This window comes from Panthera leo, chromosome A1 (assembly GCF_018350215.1).
Source record: "Panthera leo isolate Ple1 chromosome A1, P.leo_Ple1_pat1.1, whole genome shotgun sequence".
NCBI classification, from domain to species: Eukaryota; Metazoa; Chordata; class Mammalia; order Carnivora; family Felidae; genus Panthera; species Panthera leo.
The window spans coordinates 88,099,163-88,119,555 of NC_056679.1; the positions used below are offsets into that span (position 1 = coordinate 88,099,163).

At 42.2% G+C, this 20,393-nt stretch overlaps 1 protein-coding gene across 1 annotated transcript in view; it reads right to left on the reverse strand.

The window, feature by feature from the left end:
* Positions 1-20,393, reverse strand: part of OBSCN (obscurin, cytoskeletal calmodulin and titin-interacting RhoGEF) — a 159,294-nt gene that overhangs the window by 93,268 nt on the left and 45,633 nt on the right. The window contains exons 10-15 of the mRNA XM_042931633.1: positions 17,351-17,626; positions 13,313-13,588; positions 10,598-10,873; positions 6,930-7,205; positions 4,805-5,080; positions 628-903 (exon numbers count right to left, since the gene is read on the reverse strand). Of these exons, the coding sequence (XP_042787567.1) occupies positions 628-903; positions 4,805-5,080; positions 6,930-7,205; positions 10,598-10,873; positions 13,313-13,588; positions 17,351-17,626 (1,656 nt within the window). The remainder of the gene's footprint in view (positions 1-627; positions 904-4,804; positions 5,081-6,929; positions 7,206-10,597; positions 10,874-13,312; positions 13,589-17,350; positions 17,627-20,393) is intronic.

Genomic DNA, 20,393 nt, shown 5'->3' on the forward strand with positions numbered 1-20,393 from the left:
GTCCCACATGCCAGGTACACATCCAAGTCGCATATCTCCCAGCCCTCTGCTCCTGGTTTACTATGTGCGGACGTTGCGACAGAACAGGGATCGAGATTTGGGTACACATAGGTGCACAGGTAACTTCCATGTCCACATGTGAGGCAGGAAGAGTGTCCCAAAATGACTGAAATTTTGGTAATGCCAAGTTCAGTCTCAAGACAACTCTAAGACGACTGGGTTGGGTATCTGAAATGCGCCTGTATCAGGTTCAAAGATTTTCAGCCCTCATGTGGTGCTGGGTGAGGTCATCTGGGAGCTTCTAGAAGTAATTTGCATGCCCTGGGGTGAGAGACATTGGCTTTACTTTAGGCAGTGAAGCCAGATGGAGCGAGAGTACTGGACACAGGAACTCCAGGAGCATTACTCCATGGAAACATCATGCAGGGTGCACAACAGGGGTGGTGTGCTGTACACAGATCTTCCCATCCACTCTCCCAGGGCTTGGCCACAGGCATGAAGATGAGATATGGGAGATGTGAGGACAGGAGATCTACTGGAGAGACCACAGGTTCTTCATAGCTGTCAGTCAACACATCATGCTGAAACAGGGCTAACGTGGCACGCCACCACCACCCAAGTACTGACCTGTGACATCCAGGCAGAAGGACACCTTCTGGCCCCCGGCCTCACAGCTGTACTCCCCGGCGTCTGCCTTCCCCGCCTGCTGCACCACCAGCCTCCTGCTGCAGCCCTTGGTCTCCACGCGCACTCTGGAGCTCGCACTCAGTTTCTTCCCATCCTTGTACCATGTCACCTCCGTCTGGGCCTGGGCCACCTCACAGCTCAGCGTGGCGCTGGTCCCTGCCTTGGCCTGCACCTCACTGCGTGCCGGCTGCTCCTTGGCAAACACAGCTGCAGGCTCTGGAGAGAGGGAGGGATGCATGAGGTCAAAGATACAATCCATGTGAAGAATTCAGGTCTGGGAAAGAAGGTCTAAACAGGGAGGCAGGGGGACTGGAACTCTCTCCAATCCCTGCATCAGATGTGGGCCAAGAAGCCTCAGCACCTTTTCAGCAACAACTAACACAACTTATTTACACACTCTACCACTTTCCTGGTTGTTCCAGTTGGGGACCATATATTCTATCCCTGCTCCACCCTGTCTGTCCTAAGTGGGGACCATACATTCTATCCCTGCTCTCCTGGGCTGTTCCAGGTGGGGAGCATACATACATTCTATCCTTGCTCTCCTGGACTGCTCCAGGTAGGACCATACATTCTATCCCTGCTCCTCCTGGGCTGTTCCAGGTGGGACCATACATTCTATCACTGTTCCATGTGGGCTTTTCCAAGTGGGACCATACATTCTATCACTGTTCCATGTGGGCTTTTCCAAGTGGGACCATACATTCTATCACTGTTCCACCTCGTCTGTTCCAGGTGGGGACCATACATTCTATCCCTGCTCCACCTGGCATGTTCCAGGTGGGGACCATACATTCTATCCCTGATCCACCTGGGATATTCCAGGTGGGACCATACATTTTATCCCTGCTCCTCCTGGGCTGTTCCAGGTGGGACCATACATTCTATCCCTGCTCCTCCTGGGCTGTTCCAGGTGGGACCATACAGTCTATCACTGCCCCACCTAGGATGTTCTAGGTCTGGACCATATGTTCTATCACCACTCTACTTGGGCTGCTCTAGGCTGGGACTCTTGAGAGACCTCTGTGCACATGCAACCTGTGGAGTCATGATGACTTCCCACCTTAACCTTACGAGATGATGCGGAGTCTTTCCACACATTCATGCTGGGAGCATCTCACCTTTAGTGCAGGGAGTTCCTGCAGGTTCAGGGCTTCATGCTCTGGCCTACTCTGCACTGACTAGTGCTGGCAATCTGGGGGGAGTGTAGATTGCCCTCTGTGGCTGTGTTTTGCATGGTCCTGAGGACTCAAACAGTGGAGCATTCTTTCCGGTCATTACTGTTTGTGTTTCTGAATCGTCACTGTCATGTTTTCTGTCCAATGGTCAAGACCACTCTCTGTCTCTTTCACATTCATTTTAGGAACTCTATTTAACATGACAGAGATTCTCTCTTCCATATGTGTGGGGTTTGCCTTTTCACTCTTGGGGTGTGTTCTAATGAATCAAAGATTGCAGGTTTAATGTGGTCAAACATGTCATTCTTGTCCCATGGTGGCTAGTGCATTTGTGTTATATCAGAAACCCCCGCTTACCCTTCAATCCATATCATCATCTAAGAGTGTCATGGTGCCACCTGTCACCCTGGTGTCTCCAACCCACATGGAGTTGGATGGGTATGCAGTGTGAATTACCAGACTTTTTTTTGCATATGGTTAAATGACAAAAAAAAAAATTTCTATGAAATTAGTGTATATTGAATTTCTATGAAATTAGTGTATATAGTGTATACCTAGTGTATATATACAGAAGTGTTTTCTTTATGTCAACATTTGTACGTGGTTATCTTTCTAATACTCACAAAGCCTAACAATTTTTATTTGTAATTTCAGACGTGGTGATCATGATCATGTCTTCTGTGAATTCTACTTTGTTTACCAAGGTTTATGCATTTTATTTCATTTTCCTCCCTTCCATGCTGTGCAATGTTGGATAGAAGTGCTAACAGTGCACCCCTTCCCTTGTTCTCTATCTCATAGGTAAAACCTTCAAGGTTTCCCATGAAGTATGATGTTACCTGGTGTTTCCTGTAGTACTATTTATCAATTTATCAAGGTAAGGAAGAATTGGTTTATTGATAGTTGGTCAAGAATTTTATGGCATGAATTGAGGATAAATTTTATCAAATATTTGCTCAGGGTTTATGTTAAACTTTATCAAATTTTTCTTCTGCATTTATTGAGATAACCATATCCTTTTTCTCCTTCACGCAGTTAGTTCACATTATGCAGTTGATGCTAGTTCAAACAACATGGGTTTGAACTGCAGGGGTCCATTTAAACATTGATTTTTAAAATGAATACAGTACAGTACTATAAATGTATTTTCTCTTTCTTGTTCTTTTCTTAATATCATTTCTTTCCTCTATCTTACATTATTGTAAGAATACAGAGTATAATACATATAACATGCAAAATCAACTATTTAAGTTATCGGCAAGACTCTCAGTCAACAGTGCGCTATTAACAGTTAAGTTCTGGGGGAGTCAAAAGTTATAAGTGGATTTTTTACTGCATTGGGCACTACCACCCCTAATCCCTACATCACTGAGATCAACTGTGGTGATTTTCTACTGTTTTGAATATTAAACCAACTTTGCATTCCTGGACTATGACTTCATCAAAGCATATTTTTTGACATCTTGCTTAGATGACTTTGCCAATGTTTTGTTGAAGATATTGGATATTGATATCCATAAGAGATTGGCCTATAATTTTAATCCTTCCTTCTTTCCTTGTCAGATTTTGGTGTTGATGTTATGTTAGCTCCATGAATCAAAAAAGAATGTACATCTTTATTTTATTCTCTAGGATAATCTCCATGAATACTTTCCATAATATTTGGTATAATTTTTCAGCAGAGCTACTAGGCTTAGATCATTCTCTATGAAAAAAAGTTTTATTACTGTTTCCATTTATTTAAATTTATGGGACTACCTGAGTTATATATTTCTTCTTGTGTCACTTTTTCAGATGGTTTTCTAAGAATTTGGTCAATTTATCAAAACTTTCAAATTGATACCATAAAATAATATGCCATATGCTCTCAAAAAAACACTTTGGAAAAATGTAGGATTTCTGGTATCTGTACACACCCAAAAATATTATATACTGATATACCATCACAACTATTATGGGCTGGCAGCTAGGATTAATGTGGTGCTATGGCCCACCCTCCTCTGATGTTAAGACAAATTTAACAAAAGCAAAATAAATTTAGTCCTTAGACTTCCCCATGAAGCAGCCAGGAGGCACAAACACACAATACCCACTAGGAAATCCTATGACATACTGCTATACCAGCCAGTGATTGCCACCACAAGGATTCATCTATAGCAGAGCATGGTGATACTTACTTCTTCCCATTTCTAAATCTATAAATCAGACTCCAAGAGGAATTATGACACAGAATGGCCTTACTGAAGACACAAGGAAACAAGATGTGCTTTAGAAAAAGAACTCCAGAACTTACATGTACATGTCTCAGGTACAAATCTATCAACCCTCTAGTTCTGTTTACTTTGCACAGGCACTACAAGAAAACAGCAGTCTAGATTTTGCTACATACAGGTGCACAGATAACATATATTCATGTGCAAAATAACACATTAAAACAAACAAAACATTAATAATCCAAAGTTTAGTTAAGATCATTCCAAGTATGATTATATCATCAAAATTTCCCCTACTCTGGTTTAAAGGAACTGAAATGTCTCTCACTAGTAAGAACTCCTTACAGCACTGAAGGGGGCATCTAGGGAGCCCAGGAAAGCACAGTCACATAACCAAGGTGTGAGATGCCTAGTCTACTTCAGAACCCAAACGTGAAGAACAGCCATAGTCCTGGGCACTGAGGAACTCCAGGAGGGCCCTGTGCAGGTGCTCAGATGCATGACTGAGAGAACTGCTCAAAGACACAAAAATGGCCCCTCTCACTCCCTGAGCACCCTTCTCATTAAACTTCTGTCAGTCTAACCTTGGCTATGAAAATAGGAGGCAACAGGATGGCAGAGGGGAAAAGATGAAGAGTAAGGGAAGGAACATCAGAGCCTGTGGGATCTGTAATGCAATTCCTCCATTATGTCCAATCAAGACTGTTAGTATCAAAAGGAACTGACCTGTGACATCCAGGTGGAAGGACACCTTCTGGCCCCCGGCCTCACAGCTGTACTCCCCAGCATCCACCTTCCCCGCCTGTTGCACCACCAGCCTCCTGCTACAGCCCTTGGCCTCCATGTGCACTTTGGAGCTCGCACTCAGCTTCTTCCCGTCCTTGTACCATGTCACCTCTGTCTTGTCCTGGGCCACCTCGCAGCTCAGTGTGGCGCTGGCCCCTGCCTTGGCCTGTACCTCACTGTGTGCAGGCTGCTCCTTGGCAAACACCACTGTAGGTTCTGAGGACAGGGAGGGATACACAGGGTTAAAGATACTGTGCAAATCAGGAAGGCAGCACTGAGAAAAGACTGAATGGAGAGGCAGGAGAATTGAAAGTCTCTAGGCTCCACATAAGAGTGAAACCATATGGTATCTGTCTTTCTCTGTATGGCTTATTTCATTTAGCATAACACTCTCCAGTTCCATCCATGTTGCTACAAAGGGCCATATTTCATTCTTTCTCATTGCCATGTAGTACTCCATTGTGTATATAAACCACAATTTTTAGCTCGGCACCAACTGTGTGACTTGGAGAAGCCCCACTGCCTTCCTAAGGACAAGTAACACTATTTATCTGTACATTCTACCCCACTTCTCCATGTGGGCTGTTCCAGGTGGGGACTACATTCTACCACCACTCTGCTTGAGGTATTGTGGTGGGGGGCGGGAATTCTGTAAGAGACTCTTGTGCACGTGGGATCTGTGGGGTCATTATGCCTGCACACCTCAACATTTATAGATGATGCAAAGTCTTTACCACATGACTGCCTAAGAACATTCTCCCTGCAGTGCAGGAATGTTCCTACAGCCAGAATACTTGGTACAATTTGATAGTAGAGCCACTAGGGTTATCCAGTATTGTGTGACAAGATTGTTTATTATGGTTCCAATAATTTATAAGGTTATAGGACTACTCAAATTGTCTATGTGTTCTTCCATGAGTTTTGATATAGCTCTCTTGATCAATTGGTCGAAACTTTCCAAATTTACTTGCATAATGTTATATCATATTCTCAGATAATCACATCACAAATATACACATAGGGTTTTAAACATTTGTAAACACTCACAAACCATTAAACCCCAATGTAATACCAACATGTTATGTGCTGGCATCCAGGAGCCACATGTAACTGTACATATGAATTATATGAAAGGAAAATAAAGTCAGTTCTCAGACATCTCTATTGATTAGCCAGGGAAGCACAGATGCACACTAATCATTAGGAAATGCTGTGAAATAAATGCTAAGTTACTTTCAGTGGCTGCTCCTGTGACCTCATTCTTAGCGGGGCATGCTGGTAGACAATATGCTACTCAGCATTCCATTGGCAAATGTATAGGTCTAACTACAAACAGAATTCAGAGGCAAAACACCAACTTATGACAAAGTGAAAATAAGATATGCTTTGATAGGAAATTCCAAGCATCACAGGTGTTTGTTGGGGCACATATACACCAGTCCTCTGCTCTCTGTGTAATCAACACAGACATGGCAACAAAATATGGATCTAGATTTGGCTACGTATGGGTGCAGAGAGAACTCCTACACCTCTGTGAAAGGAGGGAAGTATCCCAGAACACCTAAGACTTTGAAAACCCAAGGCACAGTCTCAAGATAATTCCAAGTATGACTGTGTGGCCTACATTTCCCCGTCCCCTGACTCAGTGAAGCCAATATGTCTTGCTAGCAGGAACCCTTAGGTGTGTTTGGTGAAGATACAATGACCTCTCAGAATGACTCCAGGGGAGAGACATCTGGTTTACTTCAGCCCCAAGCATCAGGGAGATCCAGAGTCCTGGACTCCAACGTCCACCAATGGGTTCTGAGCAGGTACTGGGAACATGTGACCAGCACTATTACGTGGAAACACAACCTCTGGCGTATGAGAATGACCTGTCTCCCTCCTGTGCACTCCTTCCAGCCATGTTCCCATGGCCCCACCTGGGATATGGAAATGGAGGTGGTGAATGGGTGATGTCAAGGGGAAAAGTCTAACTGAAAGAGCACGAGAGTCTGTCTTGGGGATAAATCTGTTCCACCTTCACCTCACGAAAAGGCTAATTTTGCATTCTGTAAGAACTGACCTGTGACATCCAGGCAGAAGGACACCTTCTGGCCCCCGGCCTCACAGCTGTACTCCCCAGCATCCACCTTCCCCGCCTGCTGCACCACCAGCTTCCTGCTGCAGCCCTTGGCCTCCATGTGCACTTTGGAGCTCGCACTCAGCTTCTTCCCGTCCTTGTACCATGTCACCTCTGTCTTGTCTTGGGCCACCTCGCAGCTCAGTGTGGCGCTGGCCCCTGCCTTGGCCTGCACCTCACTGCGTGCAGGCTGCTCCTTGGCAAACACCACTGTAGGTTCTGAAGACAGGGAGGGATGCTTGGAGTCAAAGATACCATCCATGTGAAGAATGCAGGTCTGGAAAAGAAGGTCTAAACAGGGAGGCAGGGGGACTGGAACTCTCTCCAATCCCTGGATCAGGTGTGTGGCCAAGAAGCCCCACCACCTTCTCAGCAACAACTAACAAAATTTATTTACACACTCTACCGCTTTCCTAGTTATTCCAATTGGGGACAATACATTCTATCACTGATCTGCCTGGGCTGTCCCCAGTGGAAACCAAAAATTCTATCACTGCTCATCAGCGATGTTCTGGGTGAGGACCATACATTCTATCACTGTTCCCTGTGAGCTCTTCCAGGTAGAGACCATACATTCTATCACTGTTCCACCTGTGCCTTCCTGTGGCTGTCTCGTTCATTGACTTGATGACTCACAAAGCACAGTAAATTTTCTGAAGTTTTTGGACCTTAATATTTGCTCTTCTGTGGTGCCATTGCTCAAGTGTTTTGCCCTATTTTCAACAGCACTGTCTCTTACTCATATATTCACTTGGGAGCTCTTTATTTAAGTAAATGTCAGAGTGTTTGTGGTTATGTGTGTTTATATACCCTCCCCATCTTGTGATTTGCCTTTCCACACCTTCATGTTTCTAGTGACAAAATGTTAAGAGCTTTCTTATGGACAGATATATTATTTTGTCCTTTTTATTTTGTGCACTTTGTTCTTTTTAGGGACAACTTCATGCTGAAGTCATTAATGACCCACATTGTTTGATAAGAGCTTGAACCACATTTCTCACTGAGGTCTCTAACCCACATTGAGCTGAGATTTTGCATAGGAAGAAATAGACATCCATCTTCAATTCCGTTTTCCATATGGTTAATAGTCTTAGTACCATTTGTGAAAGACTGACCCTCCACTACAGTTACACTTAGCACCACGGTGAAAACCAAACTAAAAAACAAAAAGCAGAAGGGACTCAAGTTTTATACAGACCTGTTTCTGGATTCACTTTTCTGTTCTCTTGGGCTGTTTCTCAGTCCCTACATAAAGACCCAATTGTCTGAATTGCTGTAGTTTTATCAAAAGTCTTGATATCAAGTAAATTAAATATCATTATTTTGGAGGATTTTTTTGTTTTTTGTTTTGTTTTGTTTTGTATTTTTCAAAGTGGCCTTCCTCTCTCTGGCTTTGCAATATACTTGTCAATACTCTTACAGAAGAACTATTATTTGGGTGTTGAAGAGGATTGAACACTTCGGGTGTTCCATCAATTTCCATCCATGATTTAGATCTTATTCTGTCTCTCAATAAAGTTGAATAGTTTTTGCCCACAAAGCACCTCAAGGTCCTTTCTTAGACTTGGAATTGGTAACAGGATTTTTCTGATGCTATGTTAACCCCTTTAAAATGTCACTTTCCAGCTTCTGGTGTCTGGTGTACAGATACAGAGTGTTTCCTGTAGTGATTTTTGTATGTCCTAATCTTACTCTCTTTCCCATCCAAAATGTAACTGTTTGGGATTTTCCACATTGATAACCATATCTTCTGTTAGTTTCAGTTTTCACTTTTCCAGCTTTCATGTCTTTAATTTTATTTTCCTCCATGGTGTGCTGTGAATATTGCATAAAAGTAAGGACACTCAGTTTCCCTGTCTTGGTCCCATCTCAAAGGCAAAGTTTTCAAGTTTTCATGTGAAATTTGATGTCAGGTATTCAATACCACCAATTATTACATTAAAGACAAAATGTTCTACTTAAAGTTTGTGAAGAATTTTTTGGTAGTAATTGATGCCACATATTATGGAATATTCTCTCTGGATTTCTGATGTTATATTTTATCTAGTGCTTTTATTTATCATTTATTGGGGAAATAACATTGCTTTTACTTTTATTTTGTTAATATCAAGCCATTGTTGATTTTTCTGTTAGTTTTTTTATTAATTATTTTTTTAAATTTACATCCAAGTTAGTTAACATATAGTGCAATAATGATTTCAGGAATGGAATCCAGTGATTCATCCCCTATATATAACCCTCAGTGCTTATCCAAACAAGTGTCCTCCTTAAAGCCCTTGCCTTTAGCTCATTCCCCCACCTAACACCCTTCTAGCAACCCTCAGTTTGTTCTCTGTATTTAAGAGTCTCTTATGGTTTGCCTCCCTCCTTGTTTTTACATTGTTTTTGTTTCCCTTCCCTTATGTTCATCAGTTTTGTATCTTAAATTCCACATATGAGTGAGTCACGATATTTGTCTTTCTCTGACTAATTTCGCTTAGCATAATACTCTCTAGTTCCATCCACATTGTTGCAAATGGCAAGATTTCATTCTTAATGATTGCTACTTGTTGATTTTCTAATGTTTCTGGTGTTGAACCAGACTTGCATTCCTGGAATATGACTGTTGTCCTAGTGTGTTCTCTTGATAAATTGCAGAATTCAGTTGGATAATATTTCCTGGAAGGTACTGCCTTGACATCAACAAGAGGTGGCCTGTGAAAATTCTTCATATTTATCTTGTCACATTTTGATATTGATATGCTATATATGTAAAATAAATTGATGTGTGTGTCTCTTTTCAAAACTCTATAAGAATCCTATAAACATAAACATGAGATAATTTCTTTCCAGAACATTTTATAGAATTTAAGAGGCACTGGGCTTAGACATTATTCTCTAAGATTACTTATGATCCTCCATTTATCTTAAGTCTTAGGACTGTGCAACTTGTCCAATTTTTCTTGTGTAAGTTTCAATATAATTCCCTAGGAAATGATTGATTTGTAAGTGTCTGCTCTCTTTGTAAACTGCACAGACATTGCAATACAATACAGATCTAGATTTGGCTACATATAGGTGCAGAGAAAACTTCTACATCCCTGTGAAAACAGGGAAGTGTGTCCCAAAACGCCAAAAACTGTGACTCAAAGCACAGTCCTGGGAAAACTCCAAATATGACGGTGGCCCCAATTTTCCCTTCCCCTGGTTCAATGAAATCAAACATTTCCACCATCAAGAACACTCATGTGATTTGGAGGAAGATATTTGTGACCTTCAGAACGACTCTCCTGGAAAGACATCTGGTCTACATCAGCTCCATGCATCAGGGAGATCCAGATTCCTGAACTCCAATGTCCACCAGTAGGTTCTGAGCAGGTGCTGGGAACATGTGACCAGCACTATTACGTGGAAGCACAACCCATGGTGTATGAGAATGACCTGTCTCCTTCCTGTGCACTCCCTCCAGCCATCCTCCCATGGTCCCACCTGGGATGTGGAAATGGAGGTGGTGAATGGGTGATGTCAATGGAAAAGTCTAACTGAAAGAGCACGAGAGTCTGTCTTGGGAATAAATCTGTTCCAAGCTCACCTCATAAAAGAGGCTAATTTTGTACTCTGAAAGAACTGACCTGTGACGTCCAGATGGAAGGACACCTTCTGGCCCCCGGCCTCACAGCTGTACTCCCCGGCGTCGGCCTTCCCTGCCTGCTGCACCACCAGCCGCCTGCTGCAGCCCTTGGCCTCCACACGCATTCTGGAGCTCGCACTCAGCTTTTTCCCGTCCTTGTACCATGTCACCTCCGTCTGGGCCTGGGCCACCTCACAGCTCAGTGTGGCACTGGCCCCCGCCTTGGCCTGCACCTCACTGCATGCTGGCTGCTCCTTGACAAATACAGCTGAAGGCTCTGGGGACAGGGAGAGATGCATGGAGTCAAAGATACCATCCGTGTGAAGAATGCAAGTCTTGGAAAAAAGGTATAAACAAGGAGGCAGGGGGACTGCAACTCTCTCCAATCTCTGTGCCAAGTGGGTGGACAAGAAGCCCCACAACCTTCTCGGTAACAACTAACACAATTTATTTACAGACTGCCATTTTCCTGGCTGTTCTGGGGTGGGGGGGACCACACATTCTATCACTGATCTGCCTGCCTTCCTGTGGCTGTGTCCTCCATAGTCTTGATGACTCACAAAGTACAACACCCTTTCTGAAGTTTTTGGTAGTTATAATTTTCTCTACTGTGGTGTCATTGCTCAAGAGATGTGCCCCACTTACAAGAGCACTTTCTCTTACTCGTATTTATTTAAGAGCTCTTTATATAAGTAAATGTCAGACTGTTGTGGTTATGTGTGTTTATATACCCTCCCCATCTAGTGACTGGCATTTCTACCCCTTCATTGGGGGCCCTACATAGACACCCAATTTTTTGCATTGCTGTACTTTTATCAGAAGTCTTGATATCAGGTAAAGTTAATGCCATTGCATTGGGGATTTCTTTTGGTTTTTGTTCAGTTTCGTTTTGCTTTGTTTTTGTCAAAAGTAGATTTCCTCTCTCTGGCTTTACAACTCACTTGTCAATACTCTCACTCACATAAGAGCTATTATTTGGGATTTAATGAGGACTGACTACCTCTGGATCTTTCATCAATTTCCATCCATGATTTAGATCTCTTTCTGTCTCTCAATAAAGTTGAATACTTTTTTCCCACAAAGCATCTGAAGATCCTTTCTTATACCTGGAATTGGTAATAGGATTTTTCTCATGCTGTTATAACCCCTTCAAAATGTCACTTTCCAGCTTCTGCTGTCTGATGTCTAGATACAGAATGCTTCCTATATATTGATTTTTGTATGTCCTATTCTCTCCTCACTCTCTTTGCCATCCAAAAAGTAACTTTGGGATTTTCCACATTGATAATCATATCTTTTGTTAGTTTCAGTTTTCATTTTTCCAACTTTCACCTTCACTTTTATTTTCCTCCAGGATGTGCTGTGAACGTTGCATAAAAGTGAGGACATTCAGCTTCCCTGTCTTGGTCCCATCTCAAAGGCAAAGCTTTCAAAGTTTCACGTGAAGTGTGATGTCAGCTAGCCTTTTCAATACCACCAGTTATTACATTAAGGACAAAACCTTCTATTTAAAGCTTATGAGGAATTTTGTGGCAGGAATTGATGCCAAATATTATGGAATATTCTGCCTATGTTTCTGATGCTTTATTTTATCCAGAGCTTTTACTCTTCATTTATTGGGGAAATCACATCATTGTTTCTTTGATTTTGTTAATATCAAGCTTTGTGTTGATTTTCTAATGTTTCTGGTGTTGAACCAGCCTTGCATTCCCAGAATATGACTATTGTCCTAGTGTATTGTCCCCTTGATAAAATGCAGAATTCAGTTGGATAATATTTTATGGAAGATATTACTTTCACATCAATGAGGGGTGGCCTGTGAAAATTCTTCATATTTACCTTGTCACATTTTGGTATTGATATGCTACCTATGTAAAAGGAATTGATGACTGCATCTCTTTCAATACTCTATAAGAATCCAATGAACATGGAGTAATTTCTCTTCAGAATATTTGGTAGAATTTGACAGTAGAGTCACTGGGCTTAGACATTATTCTGTGAGAAAATTATTTATGATCATCATTTATCTTAAGTGCTAGGATTGTACAAGTTGTACAATTTTTCTTGTATGAGTTTCAATATAATTCCCTAAGAATTGATTGATTTTTAATTGTCTGCTGTCTTTGTAAACTGCACAGACATTGCAGTACAATACAGATCTATATTTGGCTACATATGGGTGCAGAGAAAACTTCTATATCCCTGTGAAAACAGGAAAGTTTGCCCCAAAATGCCAAAAACTGTGACTCAAAGCACAGTCCTGAGAACTCTCCAAGTATGACTCTGTGGCCCCAATTTCCCTTTCCCCTATACAGTGAAATGAAACATCTCCACCACCAGGAACCCTCATATGGGTTGGGAGGAAGAAATTTGCGACCTCCCAGAATAACCCCAGGGGAGAGACATCTGGTCTACATCAGTCCCAGGCATCAGGGAGATCCAGAGTCCTGGACTCCAATGTCCACCAATGGGTTCTGAGCAGGTGCTGGGAACAATGTGGGAACACAACCTCTGGTGTATGAGAATGACCTATCTCCCTCCTGTGCACTTCTTCCAGCCATGCTCCCATGGTCCCACCTGGGATATGGAAATGGAGGTGGTGAATGGGTGATGTCAAGGGAAAAAGTCTAACTGAAAGACCACGAGAGTCTGTCTTGGGGATAAACCTGTTCCACCTTCACCTCACGAAAAGACTAATTTTGCACTAAGAACTGACCTGTGACATCCAGATGGAAGGACACCTTCTGGCCCCCGGCCTCACAGCTGTACTCCCCAGAATCCGCCTTCCCTGCCTGCTGCACCACCAGCCGCCTGCTGCAGCCCTTGGCCTCCACACGCATTCTGGAGCTCGCACTCAGCTTCTTCCCGTCCTTGTACCACGTCACCTCTGTCTGGGCCTGGGCCACCTCGCAGCTCAGTGTGGCACTGGCCCCTGCCTTGGCCTGCACCTCACTGTGTGCTGGCTGCTCCTTGGCAAACATGACTGCAGGCTCTGGGGACAGGGAGGAATGCATGGTGTCAAAGATACCATCCATGTGAAGAATGCAGGTCTGGAAAAGAAGGTCTAAACAGGGATGCATGGGGAATGGAACTCACTCTGATCTCTGCATCAGGTGTGTGGCCAAGAAGCCCCACCACCCTCTCAGCAAAAACTAACACAAATATTTACTCTACCACTTTTCTGGCTGTTCAGGTGGGAGTATACTTTCTATCACTGCTCCATCTGTGTCTTCCTGTGGCCGTCTTTTGCATCGACTTGATGACTCGCAAAGTACAGCACCCTTTCTGAAGTTTTTGGTAGTTATAATTTGATCTTCTGTGGTGTCATTGCTCAAGTGTTTTGCCCCATTTACAGCACTGTCTCTTACTCATATTCATTGGGAGCTCTTTGTTTAAGTAAATGTCAGTGTTTGTGGTTATGTGTATTTATATACCCTCCCCATCTTGTGACTGGCATTTCCACCCCTTCATACTGTTTTGTGAAAAGAAAAAAATGTTAAGCAAGAGTTTTGTTATAGGCAGATATATTACTTTCTCCTTTGTGTTTTGTGCATTTCGTTCTGTCTCAGGAAGCTTTCCTTATGCTGAGGTCATGAATGACTGACATTGTTGGTAAGAGCTTGAACCACATTTCTCACCGAGGTCTCTAACTCACATGCAGCTGAGTTTCTTGCATGGCAAGAAATAGACATCCAACTTCATTTCAGTTTTCCATATGTTTAATGGTCTTAGCACCATTTGTGAAAGACCAACCCTTTACTACAGTCACACTGAGAGCTCTAGAGTGATTTAAAAAAGAGAGAGAGAGAAGAGACTTGGGTTTTATACAAAGCTGTTTCTGGACTCACTTCCTGTTTCCCTGAGAAGTTTCTCAGTCTCTATTTAAAGCCCCAATTGTTTGAATTGCTGTCATTTTATCAAAAGCCAAGTAAAGTCAACATCATTGCTTTGGGGATTTCTTTTGGTTTTGGTTTTGCTGGTTTTTGTCAAAAGTGGATTTCCTCTCTCTGGTTTTACAACTCACTTGTCAATACTCTCACTCACATAAGAGCTATTATTTGGGTTTTGATGAGGACTGACTGCCTCTGGGTCTTTCATCAATTTCCATCCATGATTTAGATCTTTTTCTGTCTCTCAATAAAATTGAATACTTTTTTCCCACAAAGCATCTGAAAATCCTTTCTTAGACCTGAAATTGATAACAGGATTTTTCTGATGCTGTTGTAACCCCTTTAAAATGTCACCTTCCAGCTTTTGGTGTCTGGTGTATAGATAGATAAATGTTTCCTATATATTGATTTTTGTATGTCCTAATCTCTCTTCATGCTCTTTGGTGTCCAAAAAGTAATGGTTTTTAAGACTCTTAAAAACTGAGAATAGGGAGGGGCGCCTGGGTGGCTCAGTCGGTTAAGCGTCTGACTTCAGCTCAGGTCATGATCTCGCGGTCCGTGAGTTCAAGCCCCGCGTCGGGCTCTGTGCTGACCGCTCAGAGCCTGGAGCCTGTTTCGGATTCTGTGTCTCCCTCTCTCTCTGACCCTTCCCCATTCATGCTCTGTCTCTCTCTGTCTCAAAAATAAATAAACGTTAAAAAAATTAAAAAAAACTGAGAATAAACAGGGTTGATGGGGGGTGGGAAGGAGGGGAAAGTGGGTGGGTGATGGGCATTGAGGAGGGCACCTTTTGGGGTGAGCACTGGGTGTTGTATGGAAACCAATTTGACAATAAATATCATATTTTAAAAAAAGTAAAACACTACATATGAAATTTCCAGAATAGGCAAAAAAAATAAAAATAAAAAATAAATAAAATAAAATTTATTACAAATGCAATTAGTTAAAATCTCATAGAAAGTGCAAATTACAATTAAATTTTTAATGTGACTAAAACTTTTGAACAATATAAATACCTTGAAAAGTAGACACAATAACTATAATTACAATGTTTACTAAATTTTTTACTTTATTATTATTATTGTGGAGAGAGAGAGAGGGCATGAGTGGGTGAAGGGCAAAGAGAGAGGGGGACAGAGAATCTGAAGCAGGCTCTATGCTGATAGCAGCAAGCCCGATGTGGTACTCAAACTCCCAAACCATGAGATCATGGCCTAAGCTGAAGTTGGACACTCAACAGACTGAGTCACCCAGGTGCCCCTAAATTTGTTACTTTATACCCAAACTACTCAAACTTAGTGATGCTCTGATTTCTTTTTTATTTTGATATATATTCTTAAATACCCTTGTAGGGTTACAATAATACTTGTTTTAATTTAACTTAAAAAATAGTAACTGTTTGGGATTTTCCACATTGATAATCATATCTTCTGTTAGTTTCAGTTTTCATTTTTCCAACTTTCATATCTTTACTTTTATTTTCCTCCATGGTGTGCTGTGAACGTTGCATAAAAGTGAGGACATTCAGCTTCCCTGTCTTGGTCCCATCTCAAAGGCAAAGCTTTCAAAGTTTCACGTGAAGTGTGATGTCAGCTAGACTTTTCAATACCACCAGTTACTACATTAAGGACAAAACCTTCTATTTAAAGCTTATGAGGAATTTTGTGGCAGGAATTGATGCCAAATATTATGGAATATTCTGCCTATGTTTCTGATCCTTTATTTTATCCAGAACTTTTACTCTTCATTTATTGGGGAAATCACATCATTGTTTCTTTGATTTTGTTAATATCAAGCTTTGTGTTGATTTTCTAATGTTTCTGGTGTTGAACCAGCCTTGCATTCCCAGAATATGACTATTGTCCTAGTGTATTGTCCCCTTGATAAAATGCAGAATTCAGTTGGATAATATTTTGTGGAAGATATTACTTTCACATCAACAAGAGGTGGCCTGTGAAAATTCTTCATATTTACCTTGTCACATTTTGGTATTGATATGCTACCTATGTAAAAGGAGTTGATGACTACATCTCTTTTCAACACTCTAAGAATCCTATGAATATGGAGTAATTTCTCTCCAGAATATTTGGTAGAATTTGACAGTAGAGCCACTGGTCTTAGACATTATTCTGTGAGAAAATTATATAATCGTCCATTTATTTTAAGTGCTAGGATTGTACAAGTTGTCCATTTTTTCTTGTGCCAGTTTCAATATAATTCCTTAGGAACTGATTGATTTGTAATTGCTCTCTTTGAAAGATTCACGGCCATTGCAATAAAATACAGATACAGATTTGGCTACATATGGGTGCAGAGAGAACTCATAGATCCCTGTGAAAACAGGGAAGTCTCCCAAAACACCTATAGCTGTGGACACTCAAAGCACAGTCCTGGGAAAACTCCAAGGATGATTGTGTGCCCCAAATTTACCATTTCCCTGGTTCAGTGAAATCAAACATCTGCACCACCAGAAACTCTCATGTGTGTTGGAGGACGACATTTGTGATGTTCAGAACAACTCCAGTGGAGATATATCTGGTCTACCTCAACCCCATGCATCAGGGAGATTCAGACTTCTGGATACCAAGGTCCACCAGTGGGTTCTGAGCAGGTGCTGAGAACATGTGACCAACACTATTACGTGGAAACACAACCATGGTGTATGAGAATGACCTGTCTCCTTCCTGTGCACTCCCTCCAGCCATTCTCCCATGGTCCCACCTGAGATGTGGAAATGGAGGTGGTGAATGGGTGATGTCAGTGGAAAAGTCTAACTGAAAGAGCACAAGAGTCTGTCTTGGGTATAAATCTGTTCCAAGCTCACCTCATAAAAGAGGCTAATTTTGTACTCTGAAAGAACTGACCTGTGACGTCCAGATGGAAGGACACCTTCTGGCCCCCGGCCTCACAGCTGTACTCCCCGGCGTCGGCCTTCCCTGCCTGCTGCACCACCAGCCGCCTGCTGCAGCCCTTGGCCTCCACACGCATTCTGGAGCTCGCACTCAGCTTCTTCCCGTCCTTGTACCATGTCACCTCTGTCTGGGCCTGGGCCACCTCGCAGCTTAGCATGGCGCTGGCCCCTGCCTTGGCCTGCACCTCACTGTGTGCCGGCTGCTCCTTGGCAAACACAGCTGCAGGCTCTGGAGAGAGGGAAGGATGCATGGGGTCAAAGATACAATCCATGTGAAGAATGCAGGTCTGGGAAAGAAGGTCTAAACAGAGAGGCAGGGGGACTGGAACTCTCTCCAATCCCTGCATCAGGTGTGGGCCAAGAAGCCTCAGCACCTTTTCAGCAACAACTAACACAATTTATTTACATACTCTATCACTTTCCTGGTTGTCCCAGTTGGGGACCATATATTCTATCCCTGCTCCACCCTGTCTGTCCTAAGTGGGGACCATACATTCTATCCCTGCTCTACTGGGCTATTCCAGGTGGGGAGCATACATTCTATCCTTGCTCTCCTGGACTGCTCCAGGTAGGACCATACATTCTATCACTGCTCCAACTGGGTAGTTCCAGGTGGGAACCATACATTCTATCCCTGCTCCTCCTGGGCTGTTCCAGGTGGGACCATACATTTTATCCCTGCTCCTCCTGGGCTGTCCCAGGTGGGACCATACATTCTATCCCTGTTCCACCTCGTCTGTTCCAGGTGGGACCATACATTCTCTCTGTGCCCCTCCTGGGCTGCTCAAGGTGGGACTGTACATTCTATCCCTGCTTCTCCTGGGCTGTTCCAGGTGGGAACCATACATTCTATCCCTGCTCCTCCTGGGCTGTTCCAGGTGGGACCATAAAGTCTATCCATGCCCCTCCTGGGATGCTCCAGGTGGGACCATACATTCTATCATACATCCTGTCACTTCTCCACATGGCCTTCCCAGGTGAGGACTGTGGGAAATCTACCCATGCACATGGACTCTGTGGGGCCATAATAGATGTGTCCCTCAACCTTCCTAGAAGACATCAGCTTTTTCCTTATGGTTTGAAGGGAATGCTTTCACCTGTCATCTTCAAAGTTGCTGAGACTCAGTGCTCCTTCCTTAGTATTGTTGACTACTGGCTCTCTGGTGGGAGTCCTTGTACTTCCTCATGATTGTCTTTGCCATTGTCTGAAGACCAGTGAGGCTGAGTACCTTCCCCAAGATTACTGGTCTGACCATTACTATTTGCTCCTGTGTGGTGACTCTGTTCAAGTCATCGCTCATATACCAACAGTATATTCTTCTATCGTTGTAAAGCACTCCTTACATATTTAAATGTTAGAGAATGACAACTATGTATTTTATAGGTGTTTTCTGAATGCTGTGACTACTTTTCACTCTCTCATGGAGTCTTCTGATGAGTGAAATTTTTAGTTTTAATGTAGCCAAATATGTCTATTTTGTCCCATTGCATTTGGGGCATCTGTGTTCTGTTGAAGAAACTTTCCTTACCTAAATCTTTAAACAAGGGTGTTGTCCTCTATGGGTTTTATGGTTTTAGCTTTTATACTGAGGTCTCTAACCCACCAGTAGTTGACTTTTGTGTGTTGTGTAAATTCCCAGAATTTAATTTTTTCCATGCATTAAATGATTCAAATGCCGCTTATGAAAACAACAAACTTCTCTACTTCTTTTTATTTCTTTTTTTCTTTTCATTTTTTTCTCTTTTTTTAATATGAAATTTATTGTCAAATTGGTTTCCATACAACACCCAGTGCCCATCCCAACAGGTGCCCTCCTCAATACCCATCACCCACCCTCTCCTCCCTCCCACCCCACATCAACCCTCAGTTTATTCTCAGTTTTTAAGAGTCTTTTATGGTTTGGCTCCCTCCCTCTCTAACTTTTTTTTTCCTTCCCCTCCCCCACGGTTCTGTTAAGTTTCTCAGGATCCACATAAGAGTGAAAACATATGGTATCTGTCTTTCTCTGTATGACTTATTTCACTTAGCGTAACACTCTCCAGTTTGATCCACGTTGCTACAAAAGGCCATATTTCATTCTTTCTCATTGCCACGTAGTATTCCATTGTGTATATAAACCACAATTTCTTTATCCATTCATCAGTTGATGGACATTTAGACTCTTTCCATAATTTGGCTATTGTTGAAAGTGCTGCTATAAACATTGGGGTACAAGTGCCCCTATGCATCAGCACTCCTGTATCCTTTGGGTAAATTCCTAGCAGTGCTATTTCTGGGTCATAGGGTAGCTATACATCGCAGTAGAACCAAAACTGGGGTGACACGAGTCCATTTATGCAAGAATATGTTTGTGTTTTATTATTTTGTTCCTTGATCTGGTAACTATTCCTGCACTGAGATCCCGTTGTCTTATATACTATCGCTTTATGATAATTCTCGACATCTGGTATAGCAAATGCTCACACTTGGATTCTCTTCAAGAGAAAAGTGTATCAGCTATACTTTGCCTTTGGAATCCACTTATTATTTTTCAACCCTCCCCTCAATTTTTGTTTAGATTTTGATTAATGAAAATATTTGATTTTTCCCGGATTTCTACCCATCTATTTATATCTCTTGGCTGTCTCAAAAATGTTTAATAATTTCCCCTCACAGAGCCTCCTAGAACCTTTTATCAGAGTTGGAATTAGAAACACAACATTTTTGATGCTATTATAACTGTAAGGTTTCAATTTCAAAGTGTTTCTTGCTAGCACATATAGAAATGTTTTTTTACATGGTAATCTGCATAATGTTTTTTTACATGGTAATCTTCCTCAAGAATCTTATTTGGCCTAGTAATTTATATTTAGGATTTTTTGAATTGGAAATCACATCATCAGTGTACATTCTATCACTGTATCTTCCATCTTTATGGAATCTATTTTATTTTCCTCCTTACACTGCTCAGTGATTACAGTGGCCTGCTTGTATGGTCCCCAAATCAAAGCTTTCA